The sequence below is a fragment of the Xyrauchen texanus genome, chromosome 14 (genome assembly GCF_025860055.1).
Source record: "Xyrauchen texanus isolate HMW12.3.18 chromosome 14, RBS_HiC_50CHRs, whole genome shotgun sequence".
In the NCBI taxonomy this organism is placed as follows: domain Eukaryota; kingdom Metazoa; phylum Chordata; class Actinopteri; order Cypriniformes; family Catostomidae; genus Xyrauchen; species Xyrauchen texanus.
Window position 1 is genome coordinate 15,649,746 of NC_068289.1, and position 16,931 is coordinate 15,666,676.

The 16,931-nt window shown below is 35.9% G+C and overlaps 2 protein-coding genes across 3 annotated transcripts; both read right to left on the reverse strand.

The window, feature by feature from the left end:
* Window positions 1-647: 647 nt before the first annotated feature.
* LOC127655213 (p53-induced death domain-containing protein 1-like) lies at window positions 648-2,834 on the reverse strand. Its single transcript, XM_052142887.1, has 3 exons — window positions 2,604-2,834; window positions 2,339-2,502; window positions 648-1,632 (listed from the first exon to the last, which is right to left on the reverse strand). Exons 1-3 carry the CDS (start codon window positions 2,622-2,624, stop codon window positions 1,398-1,400), a joined length of 420 nt encoding a protein of 139 aa, XP_051998847.1. The 5' UTR covers window positions 2,625-2,834; the 3' UTR covers window positions 648-1,397.
* A 196-nt stretch (window positions 2,835-3,030) lies between these two features.
* Window positions 3,031-16,468, reverse strand: LOC127655212 (SLAIN motif-containing protein 1-like). Of its 2 annotated transcripts, XM_052142885.1 has the most exons (9): window positions 15,938-16,468; window positions 14,822-14,958; window positions 10,841-10,969; window positions 9,712-9,810; window positions 9,323-9,472; window positions 8,334-8,660; window positions 6,767-6,946; window positions 5,768-6,050; window positions 3,031-3,993 (listed from the first exon to the last, which is right to left on the reverse strand). In XM_052142885.1, the coding sequence occupies exons 1-9, from the start codon at window positions 16,384-16,386 to the stop codon at window positions 3,918-3,920; spliced, it is 1,830 nt and encodes a 609-aa protein (XP_051998845.1). In that variant the 5' UTR covers window positions 16,387-16,468; the 3' UTR covers window positions 3,031-3,917. The 2 variants fall into 2 exon arrangements, with proteins under 2 accessions (XP_051998845.1, XP_051998846.1); XM_052142886.1 differs by lacking the exon at window positions 10,841-10,969.
* Window positions 16,469-16,931: the final 463 nt, after the last annotated feature.

Below are 16,931 nucleotides of genomic sequence, written 5' to 3' on the forward strand. Positions count from 1 at the left end.
ATTAGCCATCAAGAGTAGCTATTTATCAAAACAGTAAAAGATCATTTGAAATGATCTGTGCATAACCTAATTAGTATTCATGAGTTTCGTGACGCCACAACCAGAACCCCCTCCCACCCCCAAACTGTTCCCACCACTTTTTAAAACAAAGTGATACTCACGTAAGCATTTCATTATCATGAATTCTCATAAATATGACTTAATATCTCATAATAAAGCATTACCAAAGCACTTTTTCATGTGGTGGAAACGGGCTTCCATATGTTATAGTTATTAAGAATATAAATTCAGTTATATTTATTTCAAGGTAGAAATTCTGTCAAGTTGACATACGGTAGACTGATGTATTGCAATATGTGACCATGATTATTTTTTATAATTTATTATTATTATCAGTTAAAATGCTCAGGTAGTATTTATTAACATTTTAAATATGATGTTTGGTCGAAATAGAGAAGACAGTTGTAAGTTATTTAGGAAATCAATTTGAGGAGATTTAACAGATTTAAGGGGATTAGGGTCAATATGGCAGCACTGAAGTTTGGCCTGAATACATTGTGAGCTAGTGGTTACAATGTAGACTTGGACAGATATATTTATGGCTTTGTCACATGAGTAAACGCAATATGAATATCCTGTGTACCATCTATAAGAATTTTTAATAAATGATAGTAGTGAATTGAATCAGTTTGACACATGTAATTGATAACAGGTAAAATGGTTTGTGAGGTGTGTCTATTTAAAAAATAATAATAATAAAATAAGGTATTTTTTATATTCTTGTATGCACAGTGGGGTCCAAATCTCTGAGACCACACTGAAAATATTTATTTTATTTATTACAGGAAGAATGGTGTCTATTTGAAAAAAAAAAAAAAGAATTATATATAGTGAATATTCTTGTACATACAGTGGGGTCCAAAAGAGCAATTTTTTTAAATTAAAGCATGGAAATAAACAGAACATTTTGAAATTCAAAATAAAATGTATGATGCAACATAAAGAAGAAATTTTGCACTATTTCTAGGTCACTCATCAAATGTAAGTAGCCTACATTTGAGACATTGACCATGTTAGCTCTTTTGTACAAAAGGTCAGATTTCCTGATTTTCACAAAAGATTCTCTTTGGAACATTCTCAAATCATGCTGGATAACTTGAATAAGCTTCTGGAGACCATGCCAGCTTGTGTGTATTAAAGCAAAAGATGATTATACCAAATACCAAGAAATTCTCAAATTCATGAAAATTTGTAAGTAAATGTTTTTCTGATCATATAATATGTTATGCAAAAAATTTATTAAATTAGTCAAGAAGGCAATAAAGAAGAACTTTCATTAGTGTTCTCAAACTTTTGGACCCCATTCTATCGCTCATTATCGTCTTTGCCAAATGGCCTTAGTTATAATTGCAATTAAGCACATTTATCCTGCTCAAGGCATCTTTGTTGTCAATGGTCTTATGAACTGTAATGATGAAGGGGAAAGCAGAGGGAAGTTCCACCCTGCGGCTGAGTTTCTGGTGGCCCCAGTGCAGGCAGCGCAGTTTCTCAGCCAGGTCACGACGGCCTGCTCGCTCTAGACCATCCTGCAACAGCTTGGTTTTGTTTGGTTTGTCCCATGAGCGCTCATACCTATCCATCAAAAAACATAAATGATTTGGAGTGCCACTTTTTAAAGGTAATATTATCATCACAACTCAGCCAAAGTGAATATAAAGATAGACCAATATATTGGTAAAGTGGTCAATTAAGTAATAGTGTGGATGATTAGTTTGAAGTGGTCATCAAATGGTCAACAGCCATGTCAATGCAAATTTTCTTTTGTGAGGAAATATTGTGTGAAATAAATTTTTCATTTAAGCAATTATGTGAACATCTTGCTATCATTAAATTATATATATTGACAATGCAAAGGCCACTCTGCTTTCTAAATATCGTTATCGGCCATTAAAATATCAGTTAACCACTAGTGACAACTGTACCATTTATTGGTTGTAGTTGCAGTTACATATGTTATTTGTTTTACACAAAGCATGTTATAAATGCAGTTTGCCAATGAAAAGGATAAACAACAGCCTCCAATTGCTATGGTCACGTGTTAATAATTAATTATATGTTATGTTATTAAGTTATTATTACACCTTTTTTATGCTTATGGAACTGGAGGTCTATGACAGTGTGAGAATATGCTCTACGTTAACTGCTTGAGACTTGGGATTTCTAGATTTCCTTATTTTACTGACCAGCTACAATGGCATAAACACACTTGCATCATATAATCCAACACAATAATAACAATAAAAAACAGTTAAGACAGTATAAGATTAAATTCACGTACCATGATTCCAGCATTCTCTGAGCCTGAACCCTCTTCTCTTTGGATGTAGCATGAAACTGTCTGACTTCATTCCTGGTGAATCCCAGTTCAAATGCCAGAACGGTCCACTCAAAGCCTAACTGCTTAGCGATCTCCTGCACAGATTTCATATTGATCACAGCATCCTAAAGGACAAAGTACAACATGCAGGGATAAACAAAACATTCAGACATTTAGTGACAAAACAATGTATTTATTTAAACCATTTATTTCAGAGATGACTCACCTCTTGAGCCTTGTTTGGCATTTTGTCTACATACAAAAGGATTGAAGTTGTTGACTGATTCCGTAAGTAAGTAGCACAAGCTACAATGCAAAGAGAGTCAATACAGTACCAAGATGTATTTTCTTGTAACAGGTTTAGATAAATATTCAAGTTTTAATTTAATTCTCAGTCCAAATACTTCACGTTGTTGCATATACTGTAGAGGTTAAAACAATTAGAGTGCATGGTCCATGGTTGTCATAGAGACTGTCCAACACAAATGTGCCTGGTTAAAAATTAAAGACTTCACATAGTTTGCTCACCAGGTTTTACATTAATGTACAGTATATTCTTTAAAAAAAAAAAAACATAGTTCACAGCTGAGCATTGGACTATTAACCATTTTATTGGGCCATAAACCATTAAGATGGGTTTAAATTTTGCATTTATGATGTATTGCTTATTATGTGGTGTTTTGGTTATTCATGCTTTGGTAAAAGTCTGTTACAAGGATTTTCCAGCTACAGTGTGAAATTAACATTTATAGTGTTTTAATGCTGTCCAATCAACTTGTATATTTCAGTTCCCTTTTACTGACGACATCTACTCCAGGTCGAAAGCATTTCCTAGCAAAGTTCAAAAGCCTTTATTGTAACATTGGCAACATTTCCTTCCATCATAAATCTGTTCATCATAAAAGACAAACAATGTTACCATTTAATGTGCAAATGTCTTATCCACAGTGCTCTACATTATGAGCATCATGTAAACATACAATCTAGAAAGGTTGCACTTGTACTTTTGTAAATTACTATTCGTGTAACATTTAGACTGCTTTTACAAATGCATTAGTCCCTTGTATAATTCTCAGTAGCAAGCCTTTAATCACTTCCTTTTCTTCTTGCAAAATAATTTTCAACATAATAAAAGTAATGTAACATTTCTGGTACTACTCTGGCACAATGGGTTTCTAATGTAACAATGCAATTCAACAATAAAAGTGCTATGTGGTAGACAGCAAATTACTTTTGCCTATAAATCCTAATGTCTTTTTTTAATTAATAATATAATTTGATGATTTGTTTCAGTTGTTAAAAAAATTGTGCTGCAGTAAGAGAAATGATTTCCATGTTAACAATTGTATGCATAATGCCAGGATTTTAGTCAACGGGCATATTGCAATGATCATGTATTGCATTCCTTAACAGTTCTTTTGAACTTTATATCACTTTGATATTGTTTTTTTTTCCATTTGAGGTCTACAAGCAAAAGGTTAACCCAGCCAGCTGGGTTGAAACATGTTTGGGACAGATTGCACAGCAGGGTTTCCTCAGGTTAATAGCAGCCATCTCTCCAACTTCCCTCACGCAGAGCGCTCAGAGCAGATACACTCTTCGGAGGTGTCAGTAAACTGCATGAAAGAGGCTTGTGTGATTAATGACAAAATGTATATAACCTGAGTGTCACATAAAAACATAAAATATAAAGTAATTAAAAAATAATTATAATTTAATGTTGCGCTGACCGATTTGAGAGTGGACTTGGAATTTATACCAGGGTTTCTGCAGGTTTTATGAACTTAATTTTAAGACTTATTTTAAAACCAACTAAAGAAAATTTAAGGAATCAATGTGTGTGTGTGGGGAGTGGGGTGGTGGGGGTTCCTTAATTTTTTTTAAAATGAGGGATCATAAAAATTGCATTTTTCTTGACATAAAACTTAAGAAGTTAAGAAGTTTACATTCCCTTGGTATCTTATATAGTGTATTACTTTCTCGATGATCAAAGACTGTTTGTGTAATAATTGTTCATGAATCACTGCTTTGTCCTGAGCAGTGAAAACGTCCACTTTTTTGAAGAAAAAACCCAACTACAGTCAAATTATTTCGTTTCTCAGCATTTAAGTTCTTCCCAAAAGTGGCTATATATGAGGTCCAGATTTTGACAAATGAGAGACTAATACACAACTATTACAAAAGGTGTAAACAATTATTGATTGGTAAGAAGGCAACATAAGAACCAAGGGGTGTAATTTTTTGAACTGTATGATTTGAGTATATAAGAGTACACTTTGTGTTATGTAGCCTTTGAAGGGCAGAACTACATAAAAATATATAATCTCTTATAGGCTAATTTTATACATTCTGAAAGGGGTGTGGAAACTTATAAAAACAAAAGGGTTATGCAAACTTCTGCACTTAACTGTATAGGCTATATATTTTGCAAAAATGTACAAATTCCATGTAGCCTATCCTATCCATATGATGTCATATTGCATGTGTAATTATTAAATGACTTCACAAAAATTCAAAATACAACCCCCACATCTGAACATATAAGTGCTTGTACTACGTGAAAAGTGCAGTATAGCTGTCTAAATGTGACATTGTCTGATTTACCTCTGTACTCGTGGGGAAATGAACATTACAAAAAAATACTTGCTTACATATTCACATGCTGTACGAAGAAATAGATTGGCTTATTTCAGCTTGTTGTTGAAAACATATTTTTTATTGGTGCATTTCTACTTGTGCTGAATGACAGGATGACAAAAAGAGTTCGCCAGGTGTATGACGTCATTGTCATGGTCTCCAGATACATTTCAGCAGATTTGCAGTAAGACTAGAATGAAAGTATCATCAAAGACAATAGTGAGAAGGAAAATGTGTACTGTACATCGAATGTAAGTAGAAAAAACGGAATGTCTGGTCACCCTACTTAAACGCAACAAGAAAACAATCCCGCAATGAGAAAACAATCCCTCAAACTAAATTAAAGATGTGTTGCTTCGATTTAAGACCTTTTAAGGCCTTATTTTGCATAAGGGCAAATTAAGAATTTTAAGACCCGCAGAAACCCTGTTATACTGACACCTAATGGTGTGGATGCAACATCGCAAACCTTTTCGGTCTGCCATTAAAATGACCAAGGGGGATTATTTGGATAAAGGGAGTAGTGGAAATTTAAACAGATTTTTTAAATGTGCTATTCATTTCTTTATTTAAAAAAGTTCAGGTTTATATACTTCTGCTTCAGTGAATATAAAATTTGCCAAGTTAAAGATTAACAATAAATAACCCATTCTTTGGATTTAATAAGTAAAACAAAAAACAGCAATGAAATATCCAAACAGTGAAATGGTAAATTTGAAAAAGTGGAGAGGAGAGAGAATTGTGAATGATTACCTGCGTACTGGTTGGGCAATTTTACTGCGTGAGGCCCCACTTGTCCCGACGAAGGAAGCCGGTCGAGGTAGAGCACTACGACTCATGGAGGAGGGGGTGCTGGGTTTACTGGGCAGAGGGATGCTACTGCTGGGAATACAGTTTAGACTAACAGAAGAAGGCATTGTGGTGGCACTCTGTATTGTAGGGCTCACATAAGCTGTGGCTTTCAGAGTTGGCCGTGTTGTCAGAGAGAAGCTGCCCAGACTTTGAACACGCTGCTGTAGCTGACCAGGAGAAGGAACTGCAATTGAAAAGAAAGAAATAAGCTTTGATCTGGGACATTAATGAGGGCCATGACAAAGTGTATTATATACGGCAATTTGCAAAAAACCAACATAATCACACAGGAAATTGACATGTTGTTAACGAATGTTCATGTTCCCTTAAATCGAACCCATTCTGCCGAATTATAGACAACTGCCAATCCCTATTATACATTTTTATATCAATAGAAGAGTAAAAATTTCCCTTTAGCGCTACTGATAGCGTAAACACACGAGCAACCTCTGAGATACGGGTTCTGGTCCCATGGAAACCAGGAAGTAACTGTGTTCACATAAACAAGCTTTTAATGTGAGCACGAGTCAAAGGTTGAATTTTCAATCTAAAATGGAATTCTTACTCCACTGATGGTTAGTTTTAGGGTTGGGGTTTGGGTTAGGTTGTATGGTTAGTAAAATATGCATTCCTGTTGACTGCATAACACGATTTACAAGTAAAAATACAATTTGCTTTTGGCGCCACCCGTGTACATTTCACTGGAGCTCACACGTGGCTATACGTTCAACAACACTTCCAGCTTCGGCCACTAGGGGCAGTGATTTGAATTTCAGTAAGCATAGCCTGATTTCATGACCATAACTTCGACATACGGTCGCTGAATTCACAGTGAGATCAGTCTGTAACAACACAATTTTCATCACGTTTAATGTAATGTTTTGATGGTGCTAGACTTACTTGCAGACTGTATCTTGGTGAGACCATTGTGGGAATCAAAACTCTGACTGTTTCGCAGTAAGGACAATGATGAGGAAGATGTGGCAATGTGACCAGTCGGAGCAGAAAAATTAGGCACATTAAGTACGCTGGGAATGCTGGGAGCTCGAAGTAGGTTTGGCATGCTCCTTCGTAGCTTATCTGACAAGAAAGAAAACATCAGTTGTTAAAACCTGCAATCTAAAATAGTAATATTAGTTGGTGTATATATGAAAAATATTTATAAAATCATCCACATAATAAAACGTATAATTATTATTGTCTTGCCAAATAGTACACCATTACTGCTACAGACATTGACTCTAAACATTAATTGTGACATTTCTGTGGTGATTGTCCTTACTTTTTATGAAATAAAGGTTATTTTAAGGGTTTAAGCAGTGTTGCCAGATATTGGGTATTTGTTTTAATATATAATAATAAAATCAATAACTGTGCAGGAAGTAACTAACATAAAATAGTGATGCTATACTAGCTTCATATTTAAGTAGTGTTACAAAACGGTAGATTACTGGTTTTGAAAAATGTTTTTGCATGTACAGTTTACAGCTGAATAGTTCATCAAAAAATACAATTTCTCTCATTATTTACTCACCCTCATGCCATCCCAGATGTATATGACTTACTTTGTTCTGCTGAACACAAATTAAGATTTTAAGAAGAATATTTCAGCTCTGTAGGTCCATACAATGCAAATGAATGGTGGCCAGAACGTTGAAGGTCAAAAAAGCACATAAAGGCCACATAAAAGTAATCCATAAGACTCCAGTGGTAAAATACATGTCTTCAGAAGAGATATGATAGGTGTGGGTGAGAAACAGGTCAATGATGAGTCAATAAAGTCCTTTTTTATTATAAATTCTCCTCCCTGCCAAGTATGTGGTGATATGCACAAAGAATGTGAATCGCCAAAAACAAAAGAAGAAGAATATGAGATATCGAGATTTATAGTAAAAACTGACTTAAATATTGACCCACACCTATCATATCACTTCTGAAGATATGGATTTAACCAATGGAGTCGTGCAGATTATTTTATGCTGCCTTTCTGTGCTTCAAAATGTGGCCACCTTTACTTGCATTGTAAGGACCTAAAGAGCTGAGATATTCTTCTAAAAATTATGTTTGCATTCAGCAGAAGAAAGATAGTCATACACATATGAATCATCGCACATCTAAAGAAAACTATCAAATATGTTTGCATGTCCATTCTCACTCTTTCCCTTTTCTCTCATAGGAAGCATCGGGATGTCTGATTAAATTCTTTTGTTTTAGTTCATTTAAAAGAACCAGTTCAAAAAACAATCCGCTGATTAATTTGAGTCCTTGAGTTTTAATCACTTTCAGTAAATTCTGCTCTCTTGCTCTCTCTCTCTCTTTCTCTTGCTTTCACAATTCTATATTGCAGATGGATCCCACAACATTACCAATGAAGCATTTACTGTAAAATCAGACAAATTGGCTGCAAAGATTTTCTACCACTTATCAGTATGTTTTCAGTCTACAAATACAGCCTAGGTCATCTGACCTGTGTTGGCTCTGTAACTCTGGGGTTCTGCTGTGTTGTGGCTGGGGATGTGGAGCTGCTGATAGGACAGGTTGTTAAGGTACTGAGGGGTGGAGGGGCTGAGCCGACAGTCTTTTGCGCTGGAGAGGTTCAGTGAGTGGGACACGCTGCGCTGCATGGAGGCTGTGCGGAACAGTCGTGGCTGTGGAGCGGACAGCTGATCATACGCTTCCTCTTCCTCTAGCTCAGCCTCACTTCTTATGCCTCTGCGCACACCTGTGTGTACCGAAAAACTGGCACTACGGCGCGTTGCTGTGGCTGCTGTGGTTGCATACTCCTGCCGTAGACCTAAACACACACATACATACAGTATATGTCAACGTGTTTCTATGAATTTCCAAAAAAATAGTTTTAGCTCCAAGAAGCACTTTTAGTTCTCCAATGTAGCAAAATCTAATCTACATCAGTGGTGTAATTGACCCAAGAATGGGTTGCAGGTCTGTTCTGATCAGGTCACTAACAGCAGGGAGAAAACAAAGCTAAATGCTACTAACAAAATACTAATATTCCAATTATGTTTGAAATATTAAAACCATATAACTGTGCTTAGTTATTGACATATATTTTGTTGTTGATGTGAAAGAATGTGCGTCCAATCAAAGTCTTTGGTATTTTGGTGCAAATTAATCTGTCACTTGGTAATAATGCCAATATTAATACATTATTTCGCCAAGTGTGTATATCACACTACTACTATGTCACGTTACTAATAATGCTTATTGTTGGGTCTTTTCCAGTTCATGGTAACATATGTTTGATTTTAAGGGCAATATCCAGGACAATTTGGGTTGGGAAGCAAAACCAGTTGGGAACCACTGTCTAAATCTAAGGTGTTGATGGTCTCAAAACACACACCACTATGTGATTCTGCTGTCCACATTTACAACATGCAAAGTTAATACTGTGAAGCTAAAATACACTATTGAGTAATTGCACTGAAGTAGACATACTCTCCTCCTGCAGTCGGGCCATGACCTCCACATCAGTCATGTCCTGAATCTTATAGCTCATAGAGATAGAGTCGTCCTCCAGTTCAGAGACGCACAGCTCACTGTCAATGGAGGACTGAGGACTGACAGGCTGCGGCCGAGGACTATTACCTGAAAAAGAGAAATGGAAAGTTCAATCTGAATATACGAATTCACAATAAACAATATACATACTCTTGTAACTTACGCACTCTGAACAATAAATATAGTCAGTGAACAAAATTCACTGTAACAATAATAAATACAAGCCTGAATAGATGAGTAAACATGTATCACACTATTTTTCAGACAGCACATGAAGTGGCATGTGTGGCTTGTGGTGCGTTTTGGGAGATGGTAGTGAGGCTTACTGTGTTGTGCCTTGTGATAGAGGAATGTGGGAGATCTCTCAGTGAGGCTTGAGCAGTTCCTCCCTGTGAGAGACTGATGCTGGTTTGGTGAAGATGGATCTGAGTGAGAAGAGAGATTATACAACACTCACAATGAGGAAAGTATTAAGAGGAGAGTAAAAGGGTCTATGCAGCCACACTGAATTGATGTCTCGAGCTCTGTTTTAAAAACCTAGTGAGCTGCTTCCCTGCCATCTGCTTATATACCATTCAAGGCTGCATACTTACTGAAATCGATTCAGAACGCTATAAATAGGCTGCAATTTTGCCACCACACAATTAGTGCTCCTTATGAAAATTTGGGATTCTAGGCAATTGATTTAAATAGAATCAATAGTTTGATGTTAGGTTGTTTTGCTAAAAAATTCAAATACAAATTTGGCCTAAACGAGGTATCATTGGATAATTTGATTAGCTTGATTTTGCTGCCTACTGAGGAAGCACATGTTTTGGGGCATCTATTAAGCTGCCAATACCAGTTGCCATTAACACTGACAAAGCATCTAATGCATTTAAAGCTATCCGACTCATCCAACCAGGACCATATGTAGACCTTCTGTGACAGAGTATCATAATCAAAAGCTTTGGCTCATAGAACATATGCTGCAATGGTCTTTTCCAGACTCCATGTGGTCATAAACTAATCAATAATGTCTCAAGTTTCACAAAGTTTGAAAAAAAGCTGATCGAAGAAATGATACCTGATGCCTGAAAAAAAAAATAAATCTGCTTTCTCAACTATCCTTGTACTATGTTACGTTCTTTTGACTGTCTTGGCATATTTCAACAAAAGACTATAGATCTAGATTATACACTTATAATACACAGTTATAAACAATGTAACTTATTAACCTGCCCAGAACTACACAACCACACTGAATATTTACAATAGACAAGAAAGAGTTTCTTCTTAACTTACTGTAAGTCTAAAGTGTATAAAGTGCAGCAATAAAAAGAGGCTGCTTGACAATATATTTTTGCTGGTTTCACACACGCTCGACGTCCGCCCATGCCATCTTCACCCACAGAATTTCACCATGAAAAAGTATGTGTGACTTTGGATTTAGACTGGCTGAGGCAGATGCGTTACCTGTTTGCTCAGTTAGTGCAGGTTTAGTAAAGGGTTTAGAACAGCTGCTTAAAGAAGAGACTCCTTCTACAGGACAGTAAGGAATGCTTGAAGACACACAGCCTGAGAGGACCCCTCTCCATCTTTTGGCTAATGGGAAAAGGGAAGTGTAATTACCAAATAAACACCATGCACACAACATCATTAATACAATATTAGTATGGTTAGAGGATATATTCAGAAATATATTTATAAACAGGGCTAATGTGAATAAATGCTTAAATTGAAGCTCCATTTGGGTCTTCAAGTAAAGTGTGCATTTTTAAAGATGAGGCTGAATTCCTAAAACCTCAGTTTAATAGAATATTCTGGCTTCAATACAAGTTAAGATCAATTAACAGCATTTGTGGTATAATATTGATTACCACAAAAATGTTTTTAGACGTGCCTCTCCTTTTATTTTTAAAAAAAAAAGCAAAAATCGAGTTTACAGTGGGAAACATACAATGGAAGTGAATGGGGGTCAATCTGTAAACATTAAAACACTCACTATTTCAAAAATATTGCCACAAGACAAACAATATGTGTTAACATGATTTTAGTGTGATAAAATCACTTACTAACCTTTTCTATGTAAAGTTATAGCCAATTTTACAACTACGTTGCCATGAAGATGTAACGTCAACAAACCCTAAAACGACTGTAAAAATGATTATTTAAACAACATTACAGCTCAAATAATACATGAGTTTTAACAGAAGAATTAATGTATGTGCTTTTATAAAATTATAAGCTTCACATTCCTGTCTTTAAACCCTCCACAAATTGGCCCCATTCACTTCCATTGTAAGTGCCCCACTGTAATCTCAATTTTGGCTTTTTTCTTTACAAAAAATCAACATTATGCCACAAATGCTGTCGATTGAGCTTAACTTGTATTGAACCTGGAATATTCCTTTAAATCTACCCAAAGCCATGTTTAATACTAGAATGTTTAAGATGATTTCATCTTCAACTCTTAAATGGACCCCAAATACTGTGCTTTATACAGTTAAAATACCCTTTATACAGTTAAAATTGTGAAAATGGGTTGAATTTGTGTTATTGGTAATCAAACAGAGCACGGTACTTTTGCGAACCTCAACAATTAGCCTTTCCAAGAGTGCACAAAAAAGCATTCATGATAGCCCCAAAAAAACAAAGGTTTTCAGAGGCTGCCGGAACAAAGTGGCATTCATGTCCCCATTTGCACAGAACCAACCTCACTGAATCTGCCCTTTCAAAAGAACAGAGAGCTTGACACTCCACAACACACATCTCTATTTTCCCCCTTATACATCATTTATGTAGGACTGATCCGAAGGAATAATTAATACAAAAATATTCCCAATGTCCTGGACAAATATATCTGCACTAGTCAAGAAGCTTTGCTGCTCAAAGATAAGTGCAGATTCTACAGAGCGCTTTATATAGAAATTGTTTCTATGGTTACCATTCTCTCTGGCACAGAACTGAACATCTAAAGTGCAGAATACATGCAGCTATTTATTCACCCTGTATTGCCACCAAAACACAGCAATTCTAACTTTCAAATTATTCAAGGTCTTAATTTGTGCAATGGTGTTGCTCACAAGCTTATCTTAAGGGTACATTGCCCTCCACGTTGTTCAGGGAAGCTTTTCGAGAAAAGTACATTCCACCTAGAATCCATTCCAAAAACTTCAGACAGCCTTGTGAATGGATAATGCACATTTTTAAAATATTTTTTGTGAGTTTGCAAATTTTTGGAGTTAATGTTGTGAAGTGTAAAATCACTGTTCATTTAAAGTGTGTACTTTCTGTGCCACTAATGGCACCAGTGGTATGCTTACTTTTTTCCCAGGGCTGTTTGCATATGACGACTTCTAAGGATCAATATTTGCATATACCCTTGGTATACCCACTTGTTTTGCTGCTTGAGAAGTCCATAATCTATTGTTGGGTTGGTTTTCCTTTAACTATATTGGGTGCTGTTTTGTGAAACTCAAGATTATTTGTTGTATTATTTGATTATTTGTAATTGGTGCATTATCACTTGAACTCTACCTTTCCCTGCCCCTGACAACCGCTGTTGCCGCCATCATCGACTGAGGGAATTTATGACAGTAAGTGTGTGTGTGGGGCAGGGGGGTCAACCTCACAATGAAGCAGTATCAGGTAAAATTAATTAACAAAATATGTCAAACATCCTGTAAAATAAGGAATCGTCCCATAATTAAGGGGAAAATTGATATAATATAATCCATACACGATGCCGTTTGTCCCATATTTTAGCGTCACACAACCAAAAGGCTGAGAATGCTTCACAAATCGAGAGAAATTGACCTGAAGCACATGCACCTTTCACGTGAGTTGTGTGAGATATCGACTGTTGCTTTACACGGACGCTACACTTGACAGAAACAGCCGGTGGAAAGATCAGTGACATCTTCTGTCGTGTTTTCTGTCAGAATCAAGATCATTTTTCAAAAACATATAGCATTCGAGTGCATGTTAATTGTTTCCCACCACTGGGATTTTAAAACACCAGTAATCGCACCTATTCATGACAAGCCATTACATTTTATTTCATATGTTAGAGCTTGTTCTGGAAGAGAGAGACAGAGAGAGAGAGAGAGGTAAGAAAAACTGCATTACTGCGTTTATTCAAAATAAACGTACAGCAGTACAGGTTTAGTTAAACACTTAACATGATTTTCCCTAATGATAAACACTATTTGCTGCCGAAGCAACGACAATGATCCAATGAGAATTAGTTTTTATTTTAATTATAAAGTTTAGTAGGGGACGTTCACACTGAACAGGTTTTTATTTCCGTCTGAGCTGTTGTTCAATGTAAAGCAGTGTCTCGCTCAGGAACGCCTGTAAATATTGGTAATTCCTACAATTCTGTGTTATTTAAGTCCCCAGTAAAAGTGTGTGTGTGTGTTATTTATATTGTTCAATTTCACCCGATTACATTTTGATTGGCTTGTTAAAAAGAATAAAGTCTTTTTATAATGTTACACACTTCTGTGGGCTTAAAAGTTAAATTTTAAATAACTAAAATAATTTTCTTTTGCACTGTGTCACTTCCTCATGTCCCAAAATCTGCACATCAAACATCTTTGTCAAAAATAAATGCTAAATCAATGGATTTATATTTTTTCCACACATACAGTTTAGAAATTAGTGTTACATTCTCTCACTAACATGTATTCATTTATGGTAAATGTGTAATTTTAACACTAATAGTGGAGTTTTTTTGTGTGTCCCTTGATTTATTGCACACACCGTTATGTCATAACGGTGACCTTTCATTGAAGATATATGATAGGAAATGACATCACACATACTAGAGGTGTACATCATCCATTCTGCAAAATTACATTTGAGTTATTGAAGTTTATATCACTACTGTTTTATTTATGTTTTCCTTTATTTTGCCGTGTTAGTCATATGTGGTCAAGCATAATATGACCACCCTATTATGGGAAGATATATGGGAAATTTATATAATTTTTACATTTCAATATACAGTTTTATGTTAACAGAAATAAAATTGCAAAATATGTTTCCTAGATATCAATCACAGACCATGTAGTGGCTCATTTATCCACTGAATGTCCACCCTGTTATTGTCCACACTGATGCTGTCCATTTAACTGGATGGACATCTGAATTTTTTAGTCATTAATTTGACCAATAAGACTAATAAAATCTTTAATATGTCCCTGTATTGATGAAACATGAAGAAACTTGTAAAAGTATGTTTTATTTTGTTTAAGTTTCAAAGCCGATTCCGAATTGTAGGAATGACCCGTTTACGATATGTACAGATTTGCAGTTCCACCGCTCTCTTTACGCAGACTTCACCTTTAAATTCAGTAATTCTGTGTAGATTTAATTTGCTATTATTAAATTATATAATACATGTTGGCATTATATCAGTCATCAGCCACCCTGCTCCTTATAAATAGGTACCTTGGTCCAGTTTGTAACACAATGAACGTTTGGCTAATTCCACCTCTGGTCTGGGGTTGTCCAGCACATGTCTACACCACTGAAGAGAGCTGATGAGAAGATGAGGAAACAGCTTGGCTTTTGGAGACACATACAACCTGGTGACATAAAACAGAAACTTAATTTAAAAACAAAAACAAAATAATCATCTTTGCAAACAGTTATTTTTGTATTATTTTTTGGATGCCCACTGTACTGTACCATTATATAAATGTATATATGCATGTTAGTTTAACTTATTAAGATTTGGAACAATGCTTAAATCATGAGATCAGGTGAAATATCAGTTTACTTCACAAAATGACCACTGGCTGCTTTATTTCAATCAATGTAAAACCCAAAAAGGCCCATTTTGCAAGAGGAAATTATAAATGATGGACAACATTTTTATTCAGGATGTGAATGATGTTTAATTGAGAGGAAAATGTATGTGAAATACATTTTCAGTTATTATTCAAAGTAATTTCCTTCTCTTCTCTGACAGACTTGAAGATGCATAACAGACGTAAGGTTTATGGTATGAAGATTAAACAGTGAGTAAAGTATCAGCCAATAAATGTCAGAGGTTATGTTATTTTTGAAACCATTTTTCTTTCTTTCTTTGAATGCACAAGAATGTTGTATACAAGAGGTAAGTAATCTAATGTCCCATCACAAAGAGAGAATGGACAGATTTGTTTTTGCTTTTATTTCTTCCTGTAGTGCATAGAATACTTTAAAAAAAATCTATGGAACAATTGAAACAGAACTGTAAAAGATGAGCGTGCCTTGTTTGTCTTACAAGCAAAAGACAAATTGGCTCAATAATTGTTTTTTGCATTTTTCACATGTATGGCATATTTTCACAAGATATAGTAAGCCAAACTGTTCACTAGATTTCAGACATGACTAATCTAACAATGGACCTGGACAAATAGTCTACTTCCAATTCTATTATTGTGACATTTCTAGAAACTGAACTGAATTTAAGTTTACAACACTGAAAATAAATCCTTATTGGGATGGATCACGCCACTGTAATGTTATGCTGGATAAATAACGGGTCATTTGAATACAGATCTGAAACAGCATCAGTACCAGTTATAATCTGAATCTCCATCGATGGGAAGAACAACATTCAGGTCAAGAATTTCAAGCTCATCCAGTACAGTACCATCATCCACATCAACATCATTTACTGACTGCGGAAGGAAATATGGATAGTGCTCATCTGATGTGCATAGTCCAAAAGACGGAGAACACGGGAGGGTCGGTATTCGGGGTGAAACGCAACCATTCCCGGTGTAAAATGGACTGGCGTCTGGGCCAGCCGGACCTCCAAAACAGGCCGAAGATGGTGATGATAACAGACGGGCACTGGAGGTGCAATTGTTCGTAGCGTTCGCTCTTGTCCTGAGCTGTTCGTTTTGCCTTTCCAATTTTCGGACGAGTTCTTTAAGCTTTTTCACCTCCAGCTCTGCGCTCATTAGATTACTGTTGCCATTTACGTCCGCCATCATTTGGGGGTTGTATAATAGTCCGTCCATTGAAGAATAAAAGTATATAAACTGTAGTAAGATGGTGGCGGTGTTGTTTACCCTGTATGCCCACGCTTGCACTCCTTTCACTCGGGTTACATGCTTCATTCAGATGCTGATGTGCTGCTCATGCCAGTCTCTGTCTCCTCCCCCTCGGTTCAAAACACAACATCACCACTGCACACATTACGAGACGAGAACCAGTAACAATACAACAGCTTTCGCCATTCCTTTATCATATTGAGATACAAACTTTTCATAATATATACCTGTGAAATGGAGTGTCTAATACATCTGATGCATTTACATCACAAAGAACAAAAGTCTATATTTGTATAATTCTGAACAAGATTATAATAATTCCATGCCTTTCATGCCTGCAATTATGTATTTTTTTTTAGAGAGCTACACATCTGCCCATTACAAAAAAGTAATTGTAATTTATTTACTGGATGCATCACCTCTTTGCTAAGCAGTGCTGTTTGTTCTGGATATCAGCACAGCTGTGATTCGTCCGCAGGCCAATAGCACAATTGGGAGTGTAATGTTGCTTT

Coding starts and splice junctions, on each gene's coding strand:
- LOC127655213 (XM_052142887.1), bottom strand. CDS start 2,624: ATGCCAAACAAGGCTCAAGAG. Junction 2,503..2,603: donor TGCCAAACAAGGCTCAAGAG/GTGAGTCATCTC, acceptor TTTGTCCTTTAG/GATGCTGTGATCAATATGAA. Junction 1,633..2,338: donor CAGAGAATGCTGGAATCATG/GTACGTGAATTT, acceptor TTTGATGGATAG/GTATGAGCGCTCATGGGACA.
- LOC127655212 (XM_052142885.1), bottom strand. CDS start 16,386: ATGGACGGACTATTATACAACCCCCAAATGATGGCGGACGTAAATGGC. Junction 9,811..10,840: donor TGCACTAACTGAGCAAACAG/GTAACGCATCTG, acceptor CTTCTCACTCAG/ATCCATCTTCACCAAACCAG. Junction 6,051..6,766: donor CACCAAGATACAGTCTGCAA/GTAAGTCTAGCA, acceptor TTTCAATTGCAG/TTCCTTCTCCTGGTCAGCTA.